Source organism: Centrocercus urophasianus, unplaced genomic scaffold, assembly GCF_019232065.1.
Source record: "Centrocercus urophasianus isolate 14NV4802_14NV808 unplaced genomic scaffold, USGS_Curo_1.0 seq_25, whole genome shotgun sequence".
In the NCBI taxonomy this organism is placed as follows: domain Eukaryota; kingdom Metazoa; phylum Chordata; class Aves; order Galliformes; family Phasianidae; genus Centrocercus; species Centrocercus urophasianus.
Window position 1 is genome coordinate 16,178,012 of NW_024884811.1, and position 19,395 is coordinate 16,197,406.

General features: G+C 42.9%; 2 protein-coding genes across 19 annotated transcripts in view; one reads left to right on the top strand and one right to left on the bottom strand.

Moving 5' to 3' along the window:
* Positions 1-2,391, bottom strand: part of SPEF2 (sperm flagellar 2) — a 47,224-nt gene extending 44,833 nt beyond the window's left edge. The window contains 2 exon segments of the mRNA XM_042825864.1: positions 1,967-2,069; positions 2,334-2,391. Coding sequence (XP_042681798.1) covers positions 1,967-2,069; positions 2,334-2,391 — 161 coding nt within the window.
* Positions 2,392-2,555: 164 nt separating this feature from the next.
* The window catches only part of PRLR (prolactin receptor), a 194,013-nt gene continuing 177,173 nt past the window's right edge, over positions 2,556-19,395 (top strand). For 15 of the 18 annotated variants that reach the window (XM_042825633.1, XM_042825641.1, XM_042825642.1 and 12 more), the window contains exon 1: positions 3,272-4,578. The gene's annotated coding sequence lies outside the window, so the exon portion shown is untranslated. Of the gene's footprint in view, positions 2,594-3,271; positions 4,579-19,395 lie in introns of those variants that run through there. The other 3 variants (XM_042825635.1, XM_042825637.1, XM_042825640.1) reach the window with 3 other exon arrangements.

Consider the following 19,395-nt stretch of genomic DNA (forward strand, 5'->3'; position numbering starts at 1 on the left):
GATAAGTGCTTCTCTTGTGCAGACTGTCCTGTGGAATCACTTGGGATCAGAAGATATACAGGCCAAAAGAAGAATAATACTAAATAATATTTCATAATTACCAAATTACATAATTATCAAATTCAATCAACAAATCAATAACTACTAGCTGAGTCAGAACATTATGCTTTCTATACTGTTCCATAACTTCACAATAATTCCTTTACATGAACCAATAATCTTTTAAGGCCAGTAGAGTTCATAGATTCACAGATTCATAGAATCATAGAATTGCAAGGTTGGAAAGGACCTGTAAGATCACCTACTCCAACCATCCTCCCATTACCATGCTACCACAAACTAAATCATATCTTGTAGCTCCTCATCCAGATGCCTCTTGAACACTGCCAGGGATGGCCACTCTACCACCTCCCTGGGCAGCCATTGCAGTGCCTGACCACTCTCTGAGAGAAAAAGTTCTTCCTTATATCTAATCTAAACCTCCTCTGGTACAACTTCACAGAATCACGGAATCACAGAATTGTAGGGGTTGGAAGGGACCTCCAGAGATCATCGAGTCCAACCCCCCTGCCAAAGCAGGTTCCCTACAGCAGGTCGCACAGGTAGGCATCCAGGCAGGTCTGGAACATCTCCAGAGAAGGAGACTCCACCACCTCCCTGGGCAGCCTGTTCCAGTGCTCCGTCACCTCACTGCAAAGAAGTTCTTGCGCACATTGGTGCAGAACTTCCTATGCTGCAGTTTCCGGCCGTTTCCCCTTGTCCTGTCTCCACTCACCACTGAAAAGAGTCCGGCCTCGCCATTCTGCCCCCCACACCTCAGATATTTATAGACCTGGATCAGGTCCCCTCTCAGTCTTCTTTTCTCAAGGCTGAACAGACCCAGTTCACTCAGCCTTTCTTCATAGCAGAGATGCTCCAGGCCCTTCACCATCTTTGTGGCCCTCCGCTGGACTCTTTCCAAGAGATCCCTGTCTTTTTTGTACTGGGGAGCCCAGCACTGGACGCAGTACTCCAGATGAGGCCTTACCAGGGCAGAGTAGAGGGGGAGGATCACCTCCCTCGACCTGCTGGCCATGCTCTTTTTAATGCATCCCAGGATATCATTGGCCCTCTTGGCCACAAGGGCACACTGCTGGCTCATGGCCAACCTGTTGTCCACCAGGACACCCAGGTCCCAACTTGTGGCCATTTCCTCGGGTCCTGTTAGTTGCCTGGGAGAAGAGGCCAAACCCCTCCTAATCACAATCTTCCCTTAGGAAGTTATAGAGTGCAATGAGGTCTCCCCTGAGCCTCCTCTTCTCCAGACTGAACAATCCTAGTACCCCCCCTTACAAGCCACTCCTCATAAGACTTGTGCTCCAGACCCCTCACCAGTTTTGTTGCCCTTCTCTGGAAACACTCCAGGGCCTCAATGTCTTTCTTGCAGAGAAGGACCCAAAACTGAACACAATACTTGAGTTGTGGCCTCATCAGTGCTGAGTACAGAGGGATGAATTATAGCATAATTCTACAAAAATTTTGAATTTTAATTTAAAGATCTTCTGGTAACACAGAGTTTACCATATCCCTGCAGGAAATAGACCCGGAGTTCATTACTGTCCCCATAATACATCTCGCCTTGTTTCTTGGTGAGTAGAACTTAACCCAGCAGGTGACTGATCACAGTGTTCCCCAGGGGTCAGTACTATGGCCAGCCCTGTTTAATATCTTTACTGACGATCTGGAAGAGGGGATTGAGTGCACCCTCAGAAATTTTGCAGATGACACCAAGATGGGAGGAAGTACTGATCTGCCAGAGGGTAGGCTAGATAGGCTGAGTGATGGGCTGAGGCCACCTGTATGAGCTTCAATAAGACTGAGTGCTGAGTCCTGCACTTCAATCACAAAAAACCAGACATATTTCTGAAGAATAAATAAATATTTTTGCCTAATTTCTGTAAGAAACATGTTATCCACAAGTACCAACCTGCTCTGTGAAAACTGATTAAAGTCATCCTGAAGACCGTATTTGTGCAGAAGTTCTCCAAGGAGGTAGCCGGTAGAAAATTCTTCTGAAATTGATCTTGGAACTGGGTTGTGAGGTTTTTTTCCACAAAAAATACGACCATTAAAGGAATTTGGACATTAATTGTCATTACTATTTTTTGTGACATGAGTGTATCAGTAAGTAGTTTGTAAGCTACAAGTAAATCTGCTTTCAGAGTAGTAACTTTGCAACGTGAGCTTCACCTACTCACTTGACTGGCAGCCTCGCGGGATGCCCGGCACTGACAGCCAGCCCTGCGGCCCCGCAAGCCCCTGCCCCCTCCCGAGGCAGCGGGGCTGCCACTCACCCACGCTCCGGGAGAGCTTCACCTCCTCGTTCAGCCACTCGCACAATATCTCGGACATGACGGCCACCGGCGCTCGGCCCTCCCTGGCTCCTGGCACCGCGTCCCGTTACCACGGCAACGGCGCCAGAGCGCACGCGCAAAGGAGAGGGGCGGTGCCGCGGCTAAACTCCGAGGGCGCGCGCCCCTGCGGGTGGGCCGCGCATGCGCCGCAGGTGGGGCGGGGTCGCGGGTGTGGCCGGGGCGGGGAGACGAGAAGGAAGGTGAGCGCGCCGCGAAGAGGGGCGCTTGCCCGCTTCCGCTGCCGCTGCCCGGGAGGCAAGCGCCGGGCTGATATTCGGCCCGACCCCCTGTGGGGCACGGTCGTGAAGCGCTGAGCGCGGGGCGGGCGCGGGCTGAGGCGGGGGCAGCCTCGTGGCTGGGAGCCTCGTGGCGGGGGGGGGTGGTCCTCGCTACGGGTGGCTGTCACCCCGCTGGGGGATCTCCTGCCGCTCCCTCCTCCCTCTGTTAGCCTCGGCTGGCGGTGCTGCCGGGCCGCCGTCGTTACACCCACCACCTCCTCCGGCTGCGCGTCCCTCTGCTCTTTATTAGGTGTTGTGGGAACCACTTCCCCGATCCACCCAGCCGTCTGCCTCTCGTGGCAGAGTTTCCTATTGTGCCGGCTCGTAGATTTCAGAGCAGGGGACTCTTAGGCTGAAAAACCGCTCTGCTAGGAGAAGGAAATTGATCTGGAATCATTTTCACACATCAGATCGCACAACGGCAAACAAACTACTGCGAAAACACAACACGAAGGGGCGGGGAGGGAATGCAAAACCTGAAAAAACTCTGCAAGTGCGAGCGAGGGCTACGCATTGACCGGGCTGCTCTGCAGCAGTTCTTGTGTAAGGCGTCCCAGGCGTTCCTGTGCCAACACAGCTGCACGTCTGCTGTGAGCGGGGCCCGCTGGAGGATTGGGGTTGGTTTGCTGTGAGCTTCGTGCGCACGGCTTTTGCGCTGCCTCGCTCGCTCATCTCACTCTTAGTGTCACACTGAAATTCTCCGCGTGGCTCCCAGGTTTGAAAAGCACGTTAGAAAAGTGAAGATCTACGGATCTGGAGGTCTGCATCCTTCCCTATAGAAGTTTTAAATTCTGTTTTTCCGTAAAAGATCTGAAGTTGGTGTGTTTGAGTTTCCAGTTGCCTTTCAGCACAACGCAGAATCCTAAAGGGTTGTTTAATCTAGAAAAGGCAGGAAGAAGGGGATCTAAACAAAGCATTTTCAGAAGTGACATTGATTAACGGCTGACGTAAGTCAGGATATCGTGGATTTTGTACGTCCAGAAGTAATCTGAGCAAATCTCTGTGCTTTTTATGGAGGGTGTGCTTTGAATCAAAGCAAGTTATTGAGTTGTCTCAAAGTAAATGTGTAACTCGGCAGTTGTTCTTGTCTTGAAAAGGTCACCGTGGAATTAGCCACAGGTGAATGAATCAACTAACAGAAACTTCAGGAGAGCGAGGTTCTTTTGAAGTGAATATCCTTTTGAAGATACAAAGTTTTCTGTATATGCTAAATTAAAAACTACCTACACTTAAAGAGAAATAGAAACCTCCCCTTTTCTCCCCTTTTCTCCCCCTTTCTCCCCTTTTTCCCCTTTCTCCCCTTTTTTAATCACACTTGCAGTTTTGAGTATCTGCCATGTGAGTATGTTTCTGGTACATCAGAGGACAAAGAATAAATCCGGTTTAGCTTGATCATGGAATTCTTTCCTCACCTCCAAGAATCAATGTATATATTTTAAATATAGTTAAATGTTTGCTGAGAATAGTCACTTGTATTAAGTTCAGCATTTCTTTCCATATAACCTCTGACCTTGAAAAGCTAGTTCTTAATGTATCTCCAGGAAGTTTTACGGATTTTTTTTCATATCCTTTATCATAATCAATGGATTTCTAATATAGCATTTTTTTTTTTCTGCTGGATATTCATAAAATCTCAGATCTGGAAAAAAAAAAAAAAAGGAAAAAGGGAATCTTTTTTATACTTAAATTCAGTAGTGATTTGCTCTTTCATCTATGTCTGTCTTAGCCTTAAACAGATTAATGTATCTGTCTTACAGAATTCAGAGTAGTGATGGAATGATGTAGTAATCAATTTTATTTCATTTCTTCCCCTGCTTTTAAGAACTTGGAAAGATGTTTGTGTTCTGCACTGTGAAAGCTGAATCCATAGATTGTTTGAAGGAAAATACTTGCAGACAACAAGTAAGGTAACTTTTTCCCTAATTCTGCCTTTTCTAAAAACACTGAAATTTTTTCATAAGATAGTTACTCATTTTGTGATCTCTTAATTGCTTACATCTCTGCGAAGAACACCAATGGGACTGTCCTGCAAGTTCCAAGGTAATTTTCTGTAGGACACTGTGCATTGGTTAGTGTAGCCTTTAAACACTGATGCTGGGCTATAAAATGCATCTGAATTTTTCAACAAAAAGTCATTATTTACGTCAAACTTAATGCATTCTCCTGTGAATTTGCTTTAAGAGAGAAGGGGATTGCTTGTAGGTTGTATCTGTAATGGTGAAAGGGAAGGGAAGACCTCAAATAGCAATCCACTGAATATGGAGAGAAATTAAGTGCCAGGGACAATGTGCTACTTTTTTTTCCTTTTGGCCTCCTGAAAGAAACTTTGTGCATGAAGATGATATTATAGATTTTTTTTTTTGTTAAAAACTGCGGCTATTGTCAATATTAATTTTTAGACACATGGATGTGGTAGTAGCATGTATAAAAAATAAGAAGATAAGGATTCTGTTTTTGAATTTGTTGTTAAAAACATGGTTTTTAATCACAACTGAAAAAGTTGTAAAGTTTCAAGATTTTAAACTAAAGAGGAAGTTAGAAGGAATAATATCATCTTAATATGATGAAGGTTAAGAAAAGGCAGATAGAGAAATGCTTGGAATTCTTAAATTGCTCTTCGACTGAAGATCAGCACGACAGTAGAAGTATTAAATTAAGACAATGTAATTAGATAATTTGTGTTCAGGAGTTCCCTTTCTTTGTAACAATTTTTTTTTCATTACTAGACTGGTATATAAATGATTTATAAACACATTAGAATTTGATAACTTTGTTTTTTTCTTGTTTCCTTGACATTACATTTTTTCCCACTTTTCCTTCTCTATTCTGATTATTTTACTTTGCACATTATTTATTCCCTCTAGTATTATCAGATGATGATATTCTCCCTGAAAATTAGTTTCAAATGTATTTGTCCTGCTTTCCTTCTATCTCCTCTGGATCCTCGTAAGTGTCTCTACTGAGAAAAAATGAGGATGAAATTCTAGAGCAAACATTAGAAATTTCCACAACGTTGAGGTTTATGCTCACTGCATATTTCCACAACTGTTTGCTTGTTAAATCTCCCAGTTCAGTTCCCATACTGACATTTAAAAGTTGTGACTTTGGAACCTTGTGTGGACTCCTTACCCTTGTTTTCTCTGTTACCACAAGGCAACAGCTAATTCAGACCAGATGTCTGCCTAGTCCAGTCTTCTGTCTCTGACATTGATCAATAACAAATTCTGGGAAAAAGATTAGGGAAAAGTATAGACTGAGACCTGTAGTTACTTCTTCCTGAACATTCTTCAAGCCACCGCTGATTGTGGCTGAATGATTTTCTGCACCCACATACGCTTGTGCAATTAATTACATGCAGACTGTTTTTGAACCTACGAAAATATTTAACATTGGCAGTGATCTGTGCTAAGGTGTTCCGCACTTTAACCAAGCTTTATGTGAACAAATTGTTATGCTGTGTTTTGTGAAGTTCATTGTCTTGTGTGTTTGGATCTGCATTCTGTACTTTTCACTTTCAGTAGTACAGTAGTTCTGTCATTCTTAAAAAATAAAATTGAGCAGTTGAGTTGCAGGCTGACCTGATGTTTTAAGACTTTTCTTGTTTCCAATAACTTTATGATCACGAACTAAAAAATAATACACGTTTACATTAAGTGTTGGTTCTCTCTTTCACTGCATTAGGGTGGGGGACTTTTCTCTCTAGAGAAAAACTGAGGTTCATCAACTTTTTGTATGGTGCTATAGAGGTAGAACTAGGGTGAAGGGGCTTAAACTAAAAAGAGAAAATTTAGGCCATACAGAGGAAATTTTTAACTCAGAGGGTTCTGAAGCACTGAAACAGGTTGCCCAGAAAAGTTGTGGATGCCCTATCTCAGGAGGCATTTTGTGTTTTAACCCAGCAGGTGGCTAAGCACAACAGAGTTATTTGGTCACTTCCCCCACTTCCCAGTGGGATGGGGGGAGAAGAAAAAAAACAAACAACAAAATAGAACTCGTGGATTGAAATAAAACTGTTTACCAAGACGGAGGAAATGAAAATGATAATAGTTACGACTGTACGTGTGTATGTATGTGAATGTATGTAACAAGTGATGCACAAGAATTGCTCACCTCTCACTGTCTGATGCCCAGCTAGCCCCCCAAATGACAGAAATGAGAGAGATGGACTCCTGTCCCTTTCTAAACTCCCCTGCGTGATGTCAAATGGTATGGAATACTACTTTGGCCGGTTTAAGTCAGCTATCCTGATTCTGTCCCCTCCAAGCCCTTTGTTAGTATAAGCAGAGAAACTGGAACAGCCTTGGCTCTGCATAATACTGCTTAGCGATAACTATAAACATCTGTATGTTATCAGCATTGTTTTTCTCTTAGAACCAAAACAACATTGTACCAGACACTCTGAAGAAAACAATTCTGACCCAGCTGAACCTTGAACAAAGATCAGGTTGAGTGGTCCTGGCCAACTGATTGGCAACTCTGCCCTTGGCAGGGTAGTTGACTAAGTTCTAGTGGAACAAAAGTGTGTTACTCTGGATACATAGAGTGTGGATACGTACAAGAAGAGGGGGGTGTTAGATACAGGGGATTTCTCCCTGCTGGGAACTCAACTCCCATTATGCTAGGCAGACTCTCAGAGTAGTTTGCTGTCTCCTTGGTGCTTGGATAAAGGACATCACCAGAAAACTTCCAGGCCTTGTATAGCAAACAGGTCTGTAACCATTACTGCTTTTCCATGTGGAAGATTATTAATAGAATATTATTACATATAGTTCAAGAGCTATCAAAATGGACTTCAGATCCATTTGATCTGGGTATGCTGAAGGAATCAAGAATACAAGTTTCTTCTCTGCTACCCTTAGGGGTAAGGATACTGTAAGAAACAGAGGGATCTGATCTATAAACATCGGTTTCATGACTGATATCAATGCTATAATTTTGGTGGTTTTTTTTTTAATAATGTGATGGCCTACATGGCACTGGGCTTGCAGTCACTAGACAGCTTTCACCTCTCTCATAGAGGGAAAAGGCTCCATGGCAAAAAGTTAGCAGGGCTTTAGACTAGATTGTAAAAACATGGGTGGGTAATAGTGAGACTGCACATGGTAAGGTGTGGGACAGCATAGTCAGGCTAGAGAGGCAGGGTGTTAGTGGGGGCCCTCAATATTCTGCCCTTAGCTATACTGACAACACTGAGCACACTTAAATCTTATGACAATCAGCCAGGGACCACTGAGGAAAAAGAAGGCAACGGGGAAACTCAAGGAAAATACAAGGCATTAAGAAGTTATCCTCCAAGAAGGCAATAAGGCCAGCTTCCCAGCTGAAGTGTTTTTACACGAACAGACACAGCTTGGGAAAAAAATAGGAGGAGCTGGATCCACTGTGCTACCTGAAAACCATGATGAAGTTGCCTTCACTGAAACCTGGAGGGATGACTCCCACGACTCAAATGTGGCTATCGATGGCCACATAGAAGGGACAGGCAAGGAAGGAGGGGGAGAGGTATTGCTCTCTACATCAAGAAGGGAACAAAGTGTGGTGAGATGTTTCTGAACAATGGTCATGAGCAAGTCAAAAGTTTATGGATGAGAGAGAGCAACAAAGAGAGCCTTGTGGTTGATGTCTACAACAGATCACCTGATCAAGCAGAGCTTTATGAAGCTTTCTTCCTTCATCTCCAGGAGTTACTGCCATCACAGGCTCTTGTGCTTGGGAGTTCAGCCACTCTGACATCTGCTAGTAAAATAGCACTGTGAGCTGTAGGCAAACCAAGAGTCTTCTGGAGTGCGTCAAGGATAACTGCTTGAACCACAAAGTAGCTCTGTCGGGGGGGAGAGGGGGGTGCAATACTGGACCTGTTGCTCACCAATGCAAATGAACTGATTGGTGACATCAGGATTGGAGGCAGCCTGGGCTATAGTCACCATGAAATATTGGAGTTCACACTCCTTGAGGTACAAAGGACAAAGAGTCAATCTAAAAGATTCTAAATTTTAGGAAAGCATAATTCCAGCTCTTCAGGGAGTTAGTCAACAAAACCACCTGGGAAACTGTCCTCAAGGACAAGGATTGGATATGGCAGATCTTTAAGGAGGCTCTTCTTAGTGCACAGGAGCTTTCCTACAGCTTCAGATGTAGGAAGTCAGGAAAAGAAAGCAAGAGACCAACATGGCTAAACTGGGACCTGTTGGTCAAACTGGTAAGCAAGAAGAAAATGCACAGGTAGTGGAAGCTGGGACAGGTACCGTGGGATGCATAAGCATGCTGCAAGGTTGTGTATGGATGGAATCGGGAAGGCCAAGGACCAACAAGACTTTGCAAAGAGTGTGAAGAGCAAGAAGGGTCCGTTTACTATAAGAGGAAAGTATAAGAAGGTGTACCCTTTCTAATGAAAAATACAGGCAGGCTGGTAATAAGGATAAGAAGACAGCTAAAATACTCAACAATTGCTTTGCCTCAGTCATCACTGACTCCTCTTCACTCAGTGGATTGTGGATGAGTTGGAATGTGGGGCTTAGGAGACAACATCTGTCCCACTGTAAGTGAAGATCAGATTTATGACTACCTGAGAAACAGGGAAGGGAAGGGAAAACAAGGGAAGGAAAGAAGAGCCACCACTGCCAACGTCATGATGTCTACAGGTCCATCCTTATTCTTCTGCTAGGGTGGCTAAAAATGTGGTGGGGCATGTGGGGTTGGCAATACCTTTTATGCCATTGGACTGTCCCTTCCAATTAGGTCAGAAACTGTTGCCAGGCAGTGTCTGGTAGCGTACACTGTGAGAATGCTATACTGGCCACACTTTTCTCCTTTTGCATGGTGGTCATGGTTGGGGGATGGACCTAAGACTACCTTAAGGATGATGACTTAACTCCTAACTTCTTCACTGCACTTTAGCACAACATGTGTTTGTTTGTAACTTTCACAGGAGTATTACAGCACAGCTTTTGTTCTGAGGTTTTCAGCAAGAATTCACAATGTTATGGTTCTGTATATTGTTGTAATAGAGTCTGGGACAGAAGGAAACATGTCATTTTATTCCCACATTCCACCCAGCGGTTGAGACTCTGTTATCAGGCCAGTGTTGACTGGGCTGGGGTCATCCACAGTGATGATGCATACATAGTGTACATAGAGTAATACAGTCATGACATAGAGTTGGAAGGGATCTCTGGTCCAACTCCTTTGCAGTGAACAGGGACGTCCACAGCTAGATCAGATTGCCCAGGGTCTTATTTGGCTCACCTTGAAAGTTTCCATGGATCGGGCAGCAACCACATCACTAGGCAACCTGTTCCAGTGCCACACCATCCTCACTGTATAAGACATATATCTAACCTAAATCTACCCTCTTTGAGCTTGAAACTATTTCCCCTTGTTCTATCTCCACAGACCCTGCTAAATAGTCCGTCCCCTTCTTTCTTGTAGCTCCCCTTTAGATTCAAGGCCATTATCAGATCACCTCTGAGCCTTCTCCAAATATTCAAAGGAGAAATGTTTCATTTTTGTGGATCATTTTCTGGCCCTTCTCTGGACACTCTCCAAGAGGCCTATGTCTTTTCTGCACCGAGGACTCCATATCTGAACATGGTACTCCAGGTGAGGCCAGGTGAGGCACAGAGTAGAGGGACAAGATCACCTCACTTGGCCCTCCTGACCATTTCTTTTGATGCAGCCCAGGATACATTTGGCTTTCTGGGCAGCAAGGGCACACTGCTGGCTCATGTCCAGCTTCCCATCCACCAGAACCCCCAGGTCTTTTTCAGGAGGGCTGCGCTCAATCCTTTCGTCCCCCAGCTTGTATTGGTAATGGGAATTGCCTCGACCTAGGTGCAAGATCTTGCACTTGGATTTGTTGAAACTCCTGAGGTTCACCTGGGCCCACTGCTCAAGCCTATCTAGGTCCCTCTGGATGGCATTCCGTCCCTTGGTGTGTTGATCGCACTCCACAGCTTGGTGTCATCAGCAAATTTGCTGAGGGTGCACTCAACCCCACCATTGATGTCACCGATGAAGATATTAAATGGTATCAAGCCTGGCACCAATCTCTGGGGTACATCACTCATCACTGGTCTTCATCCAGACATTGAGTCATTAAACGCCACTCTCCAGACCCGATCCTGCAACCAGTTCTTCATTGATCAAACTGTCCACCCATCCATATTTTTCCAATTTGGAGAGAAGGATGTTTTGGGGTACTATGTCAGAGGCCTTACCAAAGTCCAGATAGATGACATCAGTTACTCTTACCTTGTCCATTGTGCAGAAAGAACAGAAAAAGAATGGACAAGCCTGTTTATCACAGACTTCACTAGGCCATTGCCTAGTATTAGATAGATAAGTCCACCCACCAGTGTTATACCAATTCATGTCAACTAGTCTTCCTATTCTATCAGTCCCGAAGTCTGGAGGAAGTTGGCGAGCCAACTATCATCATCATCTTGCTTGAGTACATTCATCAGTGATTTAAAGTCCTTAATTTTCCCCTTTAATCACTGAGAGTTGTCAGAAACATTGCATCCCCTCAAAATCCTTGCATCTGTGATTGTGGCATTACAGCAAATAATCACTCACAGTGCAGTTCTACAGTACAGCTGTGCAGATAGGTCGTAATTCTTGGGCCATAGTAGTGATAGCTTGTGAAGTAATATTAATGACAAGCATGCAGGCCAGATTACTGATCTGTTTGTAGTTAAGGACAGTCACTGCAGGTACACCTACTACTGAGGATGCAAGTGCTGCTGCTTTCATGTGTGTCAAGAGATTAGCTTTGCCATTACAGTCACTCCCTAATATAGGGTGTTTGTCTGGCATGGCATTTGGTATGGTCGTAGAGGGGAAGAGCTACTGTTATTCTTCCCAGTGAGCAAGGGCCACCAGTGGAGTAGAAGGTACATATGATTATGCTACCCATCCACAAAGGAAGAACTATCCCCGAGGAAGAATGATATGGATGTGATTAAAGGAGATATTGCGCTTATGGTTACACTGCATATCAGTGTTAATGAGGTTATGCTGTGATGTGATGCAGTTTACCACTTGAAAACATTCTTCTGTTGAAGTAACATTTGCCAGTGTAAAGGCAAATGCTGCTGGAGCTATCTGTGTTGTCATGCTGCTCCAGATGGGCATCATGCCATAGGTGATATTAAACTAAAAGTGTTCAAAAAGGGAGTAGTTCTGGATTAATTGAGGGGAGGTTGAAGTACCTATTATGCATGTGGTTAAAATTTCTGAAATAGATTGTCCTCCTGCCTTACAAAAGGCAGTAGTGTTAGCTGCTTTGCAAGCTACCCATGCCTGTATGTTCTCCTTGAGGCTAGGATGATTCATCTAACTAAAAGTTTCCCCATTTTGGGTTAATCCCAATAAGAATAATATTCTTATTGGGTGTGTGAGTCATCTTCGTTCTTTGTACAAAAATTCTCTGCTGATGTATGTCCTCATCGTTTTGTAAAAATAGAGAGAAACAAACTCTTTTTCCTTGGAAAGAAGTAGCAAGGTTAGTGACGGGAAACATCAATTTTAGAAATATTTTATGTTCCTTCCCTGTTACATCTTTGTGTCATTTTATGAGAGCTTCAAGGTTCAGCATGACCTTTCCCTTTATAGGTTTGTCCATGAGCACTGCTGCTCAGATGCATATTGTATTTTTACCTAGCCTTTAGTATGTAGCTTAGTGGGCTAGAACAGAACGCATTCAGCTGCATTCATCCCCTACTAGTAATTTCCTGCATCTGGTAGCTGATCAGTCCGCCCTGATTCTTGTGGTTCAAGAAACCAATTTAATAAGCCACTTGTCCTTTCAGCTGTCCATTGGCTTGGGAATTATAAGGTGTATGGAATATCCACCATATCTCCTCCTGCTTAGCCCATTCTTGCATCATTTGAACAGTGAAGTCCCAGGTTGTATAGTGATTGTCTTAGGGAGGTGGATAAATCATTCCTTCAACCCCTTCATATATTTTCTGCAGTTACTTGGGATACTGTCTCCACACAAATGAGTCCAGAAGCTACTTCTACTCACACCATGGAGTACTGTTTCCTGATAGGCTTCCTAAATGGCACTTCATTGTCAACCATCCAGACCTCCCACAACTCCTTATTTTCCCTACTGTGAAGGAATGAGTACTTCAGAGGATGTTCTCTGAGTCAGAGATGACAGCTGTCACATACAGAAATCACCATTCAACTCTGGTAACAGAGACCCTCAGACATCCTCAACTTAGGGCATTCTTCTATAGATTCAATGCTCCTGAATGCCTCTTTTTACATGTAGCCACTTGAGTAAATTTACCCACTCATTACTCATTTTCAGGGTTGGGGGAAAAGAGAAAATTAGCATATTCATTAAAAGGGATCCTCGTTAATTCATCCACCTCATTGTTTCACCTATGCACAGGATCTGACCCTGTATCTTGGGCTGCCACCCAGCCTACCTCAAATTCCTTAACCTTTGCAACGTCCAGGATATCCTTCCACTTCTCTTTCTGCCACACTGGGGCTCAATTTATCTCCCAAGCATTTTGCTCCAAGAAGGGGACCCAATCAGTGCCCTGCCCTGGTTCAGCTTTGGCCAGGGTCTCTGCTACTGAGTCTGCTGTTCTTGGAACAGTTTACAGATTTGATGTTGTAACTCTGTACCCTCTAATTTCAGCATGTCATGAGGACCCTGAATCTGGGGAACCCCGAATCAAGGGGTTCATTCACTCTGAGTCAACCAGCATTGTCACTGGGGATTTCTGATTTGACACTAAGGTTCATTTGTGCATTAAATGTAAACAGTCTGCTTTCTGAATACTCTCAATTAGTTGGTCAAGATCCCCTGGAATTGTAACTGGGTCAACTCCTTCCAAAGGGGTTAAGACCTCTTGCCAAATAAGCTGCCTTCTAGGTCAGGTACCATGGGGCTCAGTTGTTTCCAGTGGTAAGGAAAATGCTAGGTCCCTGTAACTTTATGCTTCTTTCTCACTTAAAAGTATGCCATCCTCTCTCAATAAGAAAACTCTCCACACATATTCTGTCTCCACTGCCTCAGAATTCCTACTATGTTTGTCCTGCAATTTAGCCAACTCTTGGGCTGAATACAGGATTTCTTTGGTTTTAACAATCAAATGACCTCTCCTATCCTCCTCATCATAGTTGTATTCCACTTTAATTAGAGGTCTCATAGGCCTAGGGGGATCAATTCTAACGGCTCTATCCTTAGCCTGTGCTAATTCAGTGCCGGAATAGGGCTGCAGGGAAGGCCCACGTCTTTTCTTCCTAAGCACTCCATCTGTGCTTCTCATAGTTGCTGAGACTGCTGCTGCTTCTCAGCCAACTGCTCTTACAATTTTCCTATTATCCCCTGCAACAAGAAGATAATGCTGGCTTCTGAGGATTATTGTTGCTCATAGAATTCCTGAGCCATGACCAGCACTGCTCCCAAGTACCATGCACACCAATGCTTTGCCTTTTCTTTGGCAATATTTCTTTTCTGCCCTAAGACACACAGTCAAATATTGTCTGTGTGTTCTGCCAGTTATGTCTTATCCATTTGAGCCCCAGCAGAGTGGGACGAAAGTCAAAGTCCTTCAGTATTTTCAGGATATACTTTGGTCTGTTTGGATTGTTCATCCCACTTTCCATGTTTACTACCAGCTACTCACAAACTCATCCACCTATTCAGATTTTACTGTCGTGCTCAAGAGAGAGTAGCACAATGTGGAAGGAGGGACTTTCAACCCATTTAAGCCCCATGTAGTATCAGCTACACACAAGTTCGCACAGCTATTTTGGTTTTGCTGCCCCACTGAGGGAGGATTATCACAACACATCTCTCTTTCCGTAGTTAGTACCAGCTATTCAGATTTTGCTGCCCTGCTCAAAGAGAGTACCACAATGTAGAGAGAAGGAGGGAGGAACTTTTTACAAAAGGAAAAGTTTCTGCAGTACATATGAAGAATGTATTTTGGAAAATGGTTGGGTTATCGTGGCCTCAGGCCAAGGCAAGCCTATCCGTAGGATTGCTTTTTCACTGGCACTTGGATTTATTTGATGGGTAATGCAGGAAAATGGGGATATTCAGTGTGTACCTGAAAGGGACTAGATGCTGGGAGAGAACAGTCCATAGTATACATACATGCATATATGTATATCATAGAATCATAGAATCATAGAATCATAGAATCATAGAATCATAGAATCATAGAATCATAGAATGGCCTGTGTTGAAAAGAACTACAGTGATCATTGAGTTTCAACCCCCCTGCTATGTGCAGGGTTGCCAATCATCAGATCAGGCTGCCCAGAGCTGCAACCAGCTGTGCCTTCAGGATTCAGAATGCCTTCAGGAATGGGGCATCCACAGCCTCCTTGGGTAGCCTGTTCCAGTGTCTCACCACCCTCTGTGTGAAAAACTTCCTCCTAATATCTAACCTAAACCATCCTCCCTTGACCTACCATTATCCACCCTTGTAAAAAGCCATTGCCCCTCCTGTTTATACGCTCCCTTCAAGTACTGGAAGGCCACACTGAGGTCTCCCTGGAGCCTTCTCTTCTCTAAGCTAAACAAGCCCAGTTTCCTCAACCTTTCCTCATAGGAGAGGTGCTTCAGCCCTCTCATCATCTTAGTGATCCTCCTCTGGACCAACTCTAAGAGCTCCATGTCTTTCCTGCACTAGGGACCCCAGGCCTGGACGCAGTCCTCCAGATGGGGCCTCACAAGAGCCGAGTAGAGGGGGACAATCACCTCCCTCTCCCTGCTGGCCTCTCCTTTTTTAATGCAGCCCAGAACACAGCTTTCCAGGCTGCAGACACACTGCATCCAGCTTCTCATCCACCAGGGCCCACAAATCCTTCTCCACAGGGCTGCTCTCATGGCGTTCTTCCTCCAGCCTGCATGAACACCTAGCATTATATGTATATTTTAATTTATTTTTATTATCTGTATGTATATGCATTTATCTGTTATACAGTTATACAGTTTGGGCATGCTGTAATGATGTGGAATAAGTGATAGATACCAAGAAACTGCAGTTCTTGGGAACTCTGTTCATTGCCATGTGATAACCAGGAGGGAAGGAAGTGACACAACCACAGCTGCCTTCTTCTAGCTGTACCTCCAAATAGCAACATGGTTAGAAGACACTCCTCTCTCTCACACTTGTTTGATTTTCACCTTCAGTCCCTTTTATATTGTATTATCTCACATTCCTGTACCGTTTCTATTAAATTAATTCATCTTTATCTCAATCGAGTTCCTCCTCGTTTCTTAGTTTGCTTCTGTCCTGGCTTTGTCGTTGTTTCCTGACCCATACATGGTTCCTGGTCTTACCACCCTCATTCACTCTGTTCTTGCCTTAAAATTATCTTGTGAGTAGGAACCTACTGTTTTATTTCATAGACATTAATGCTATTATTTAGGTGGAAAGTACATTCACATTTAAGAGGCAAGATACTTCCTCCCACAAACATTACGATTTGGTATGTGAAATACAAAATATAAACATTTTGATATTATCAACCTGCCACACCTCCCCATATTTATACTTTTGCCATTGCACTTCCCCCCAGAGAGGTTTCATCTTCTTGGCTTGTTTAATTGTGGCGCATGTGTCACTGTCATGGATAACCTGTGCAATAGTGTCCATAGTTAAGTCCACCCCTCAGTCTCTAGTCCACTTATATGCTGCATCTCTTCCTTGATGGCCCAAGGTTTCATGGGCCCACTGAGCTAGAAATAATTCACCCTGTTTTGCCAGTCCAAATCTATTTGAGCCACTTCAATTTTGGCACCTCAATTGACCTGTTGATTATTTTGTTGTTCCTTAGCAGCTTGACTCTTGGGCACACGAGCATCTACATGACACACCTTTACAACCATACTCTCTATTCAGCAATGTCCTTCCACAATTCAGCAGCACAAAGAGATGTAGCCAGCTGTTTTGTTCCCACTACTGTAACCACCCCTATAAGGCACTTGCCACCATCCATGAGTCAGTATAAAGATAAAGCATTGGCCATCTCTCCCATTCAGCAACATCTAAGGCCAGTTGGGCAGCCTTTACCTCTGTAATTGGCTTGATTCTCCTTTTACTACAGTGGCCACTGCAACTTGTTGTGTAGGGCTCTACACAGCAGCTTTCCATCTGCAATGCTTTCCCACAGTACAACATGACCCATCAGTTAACAGGCATATTTCCTTTCATTTTCTGGTAATTCATTGTATAGTGGAGCCTCTTCAGCACATGGTACCTCTTCTTCAGGTGATGTTCCAAACTTTTTATCTTCAAGCCAGTCCATGATCACCTCTAAGATTCCTGGATGACCAAGATTCCCCATCCGAGCTCATGTAATCAACACAATCCACTTACTCCAAGTGGCATCAGTAGCATGATGGGTGAAAGGAACCTTTCCCTTGAACATCCAGTTTATCACTGGCAGTCAAGGTGCTAAAAGGAGTTGTGTTTCAGTGCCTATTGCTTCAGAAGCAGCCCTAACTCCTTCATAAACAGCTGAGAACTTCTCAGTCACAGTATAAGTTCAGTACTCTTCAAACCATTTGTACACTCAACTCCAGAATCCAAGGAGTCGATCTCAGGTCTCACTTGAGGCTCTTTGCCAAAGAGTCCAAGTGGGGCCTCTCTCTCCAACAGCAGTATGGAGGATATTTTTTATATCTGTACTGTCCCCAGGGCCATGCCATGGGCTATCTCCTGCTTAATTTGCTCAAAAGCCTGCTGCTGCTCAGGGCCCCATGTAAAATTATTCCTCATCACCTGATGAAGGGAGCTTACAATGAAGTTATAGTTTAGACCATGCATTTTCCGAAAACACGCTAGGCTCTGGAAACCATGATAATTAAGGATGAAACAAAAAGAGTAAAGGGGACAGAAATTTTTACCTTTGTTTTGTGGCTGCATTGGAATCTTGGAAACATTGTGACATTGGAACATTGGAAATTCTCAGCATTTCTCTGCCGTGGAGAATTTTAAATAGAACATGTTGTCAGACAGTGTTTATGGTCTTTCCCCATAGTTAGTCATTATTCACACACACACACATCTGTGTTAAAATGTGGCTAAAACTTAAATTTTGTGATCATTCTTTTTTTTCTACAAAGCAGGCAGCTAAGTAGTAAGTATGGTTCAAATTATTCATTTTTTGCCATGTGTAGTTGAATTCAATCTGTGCTATAATGTTATGTGAGATACAAATCAAGTTAATGAAACCAGAATTTTCCAGACAGTTATAAGTTGTAAATTTGTTATTTTATGTGTGTATCACTCTGAATACAATGGCTTGCTATATCCTGAATAGTATTTGAAATTCTCATAAGACGTAAACACTTAAAGTTTTATTTTGTTTATTACATAAGTGCTCACTAATTGGGCACCACTTGTCTTATGTTCTTTACTGTACTTTTGTCTTTAATTATTAAAGAATGTGTGTGACGTAACTAGGATCCCTTTTGCTGCTTCTGAAATCTTTCAGAAATGGGAAAATTACTGTTCCCTAACAGTTCTGTTCAATTCTATTCTTAAGGTATAAAAGGAAGAATAGCATGTCTGTTCTGAAGTAGAAAGGGAAGGCAAGTAAGCAAAATGTAACAAAGTGATTTGGAATTTGGCTGGCATCTTTACTCCTAGTGCCAGTACTTAAAAGCCTTAGATACTGGTTCTTTCCATTATGTTGAGTGAGGACATTGGTCAAGCATACTGTATATTGGAATTCTTCTTGTTAGAACATTATGCTTTCACAATTGTTTGTTAATCCACAGTTGTTAGCTAATTAGAGTAAAACTGATGAGTAAATATTAAAACAAAAAAAAATTAAAGTGATGTTGATTTATCTAAATGAAGGAGAGACCTAAAGTGCCGACTATCTCTTTTTAATAATGATTACTTATGGCACCATAATACTAATGCACAAAAACTAATTTTCAAAAGAAAAGATTTGTATAGACTTTCTTTTCTACGATAACGAATACCTTTTCATAAATTGCCCATTTCTTTGATCTGGAGTCAGATAAATTTGTACTCGATCTGATTTCAATAGAGGCTTTTATCCCTTGGAAACAAGAGTATCTAGCTACTGCAGTATAGCTTTGTTTAACCATTTCTTTGTCTTCCTTGTAAACAGTTTCTTTTTGCTACTTGTAATCTGACTACAATATTTGAATAAGCATTTAGCCTTAAAATGGTTAAATTCTGCAAATAAATTTTATTTAATACAGAATAACTGAAAGCAGGTACTAGTAAAAGATGCAAAAAAGCCATCCAGCTGTGCATGCTCTGGTTCTTCAAATTTATTTCAAGGTATTTTACCTATTCTTTATCTTGAGTATCGATACAAAAATTAGCATTTTAAATAAATGACAGTAATTGTTATTTAAGGACTTACGGAAGAAGAACTCCTGTATTTTTACTTACGAATCAATCATACAATGATACTTATGTTCAAATCATACAGCAGTACAGAATGTTCTATATTCATAAAAGTTGTAAGAGTTCACATCTCTCCCCACAGGGAGGTACATGTCTGCTCCATCCCAGGAAAATACTGTCTGAGTAAGATTTAAAATAAAAAACAGTCAAAATCATTTTTGGAGTGTTAGGTATGCACAAAACCAGACAGTGAATATGCCAGCTTTAGAAAACCTGAGAATAGACCGCGTATCTATTTCTGCAGTATCTTGTGAAAACATTGATCATGTATCCCTAAAGTTTCATTATGCCTGT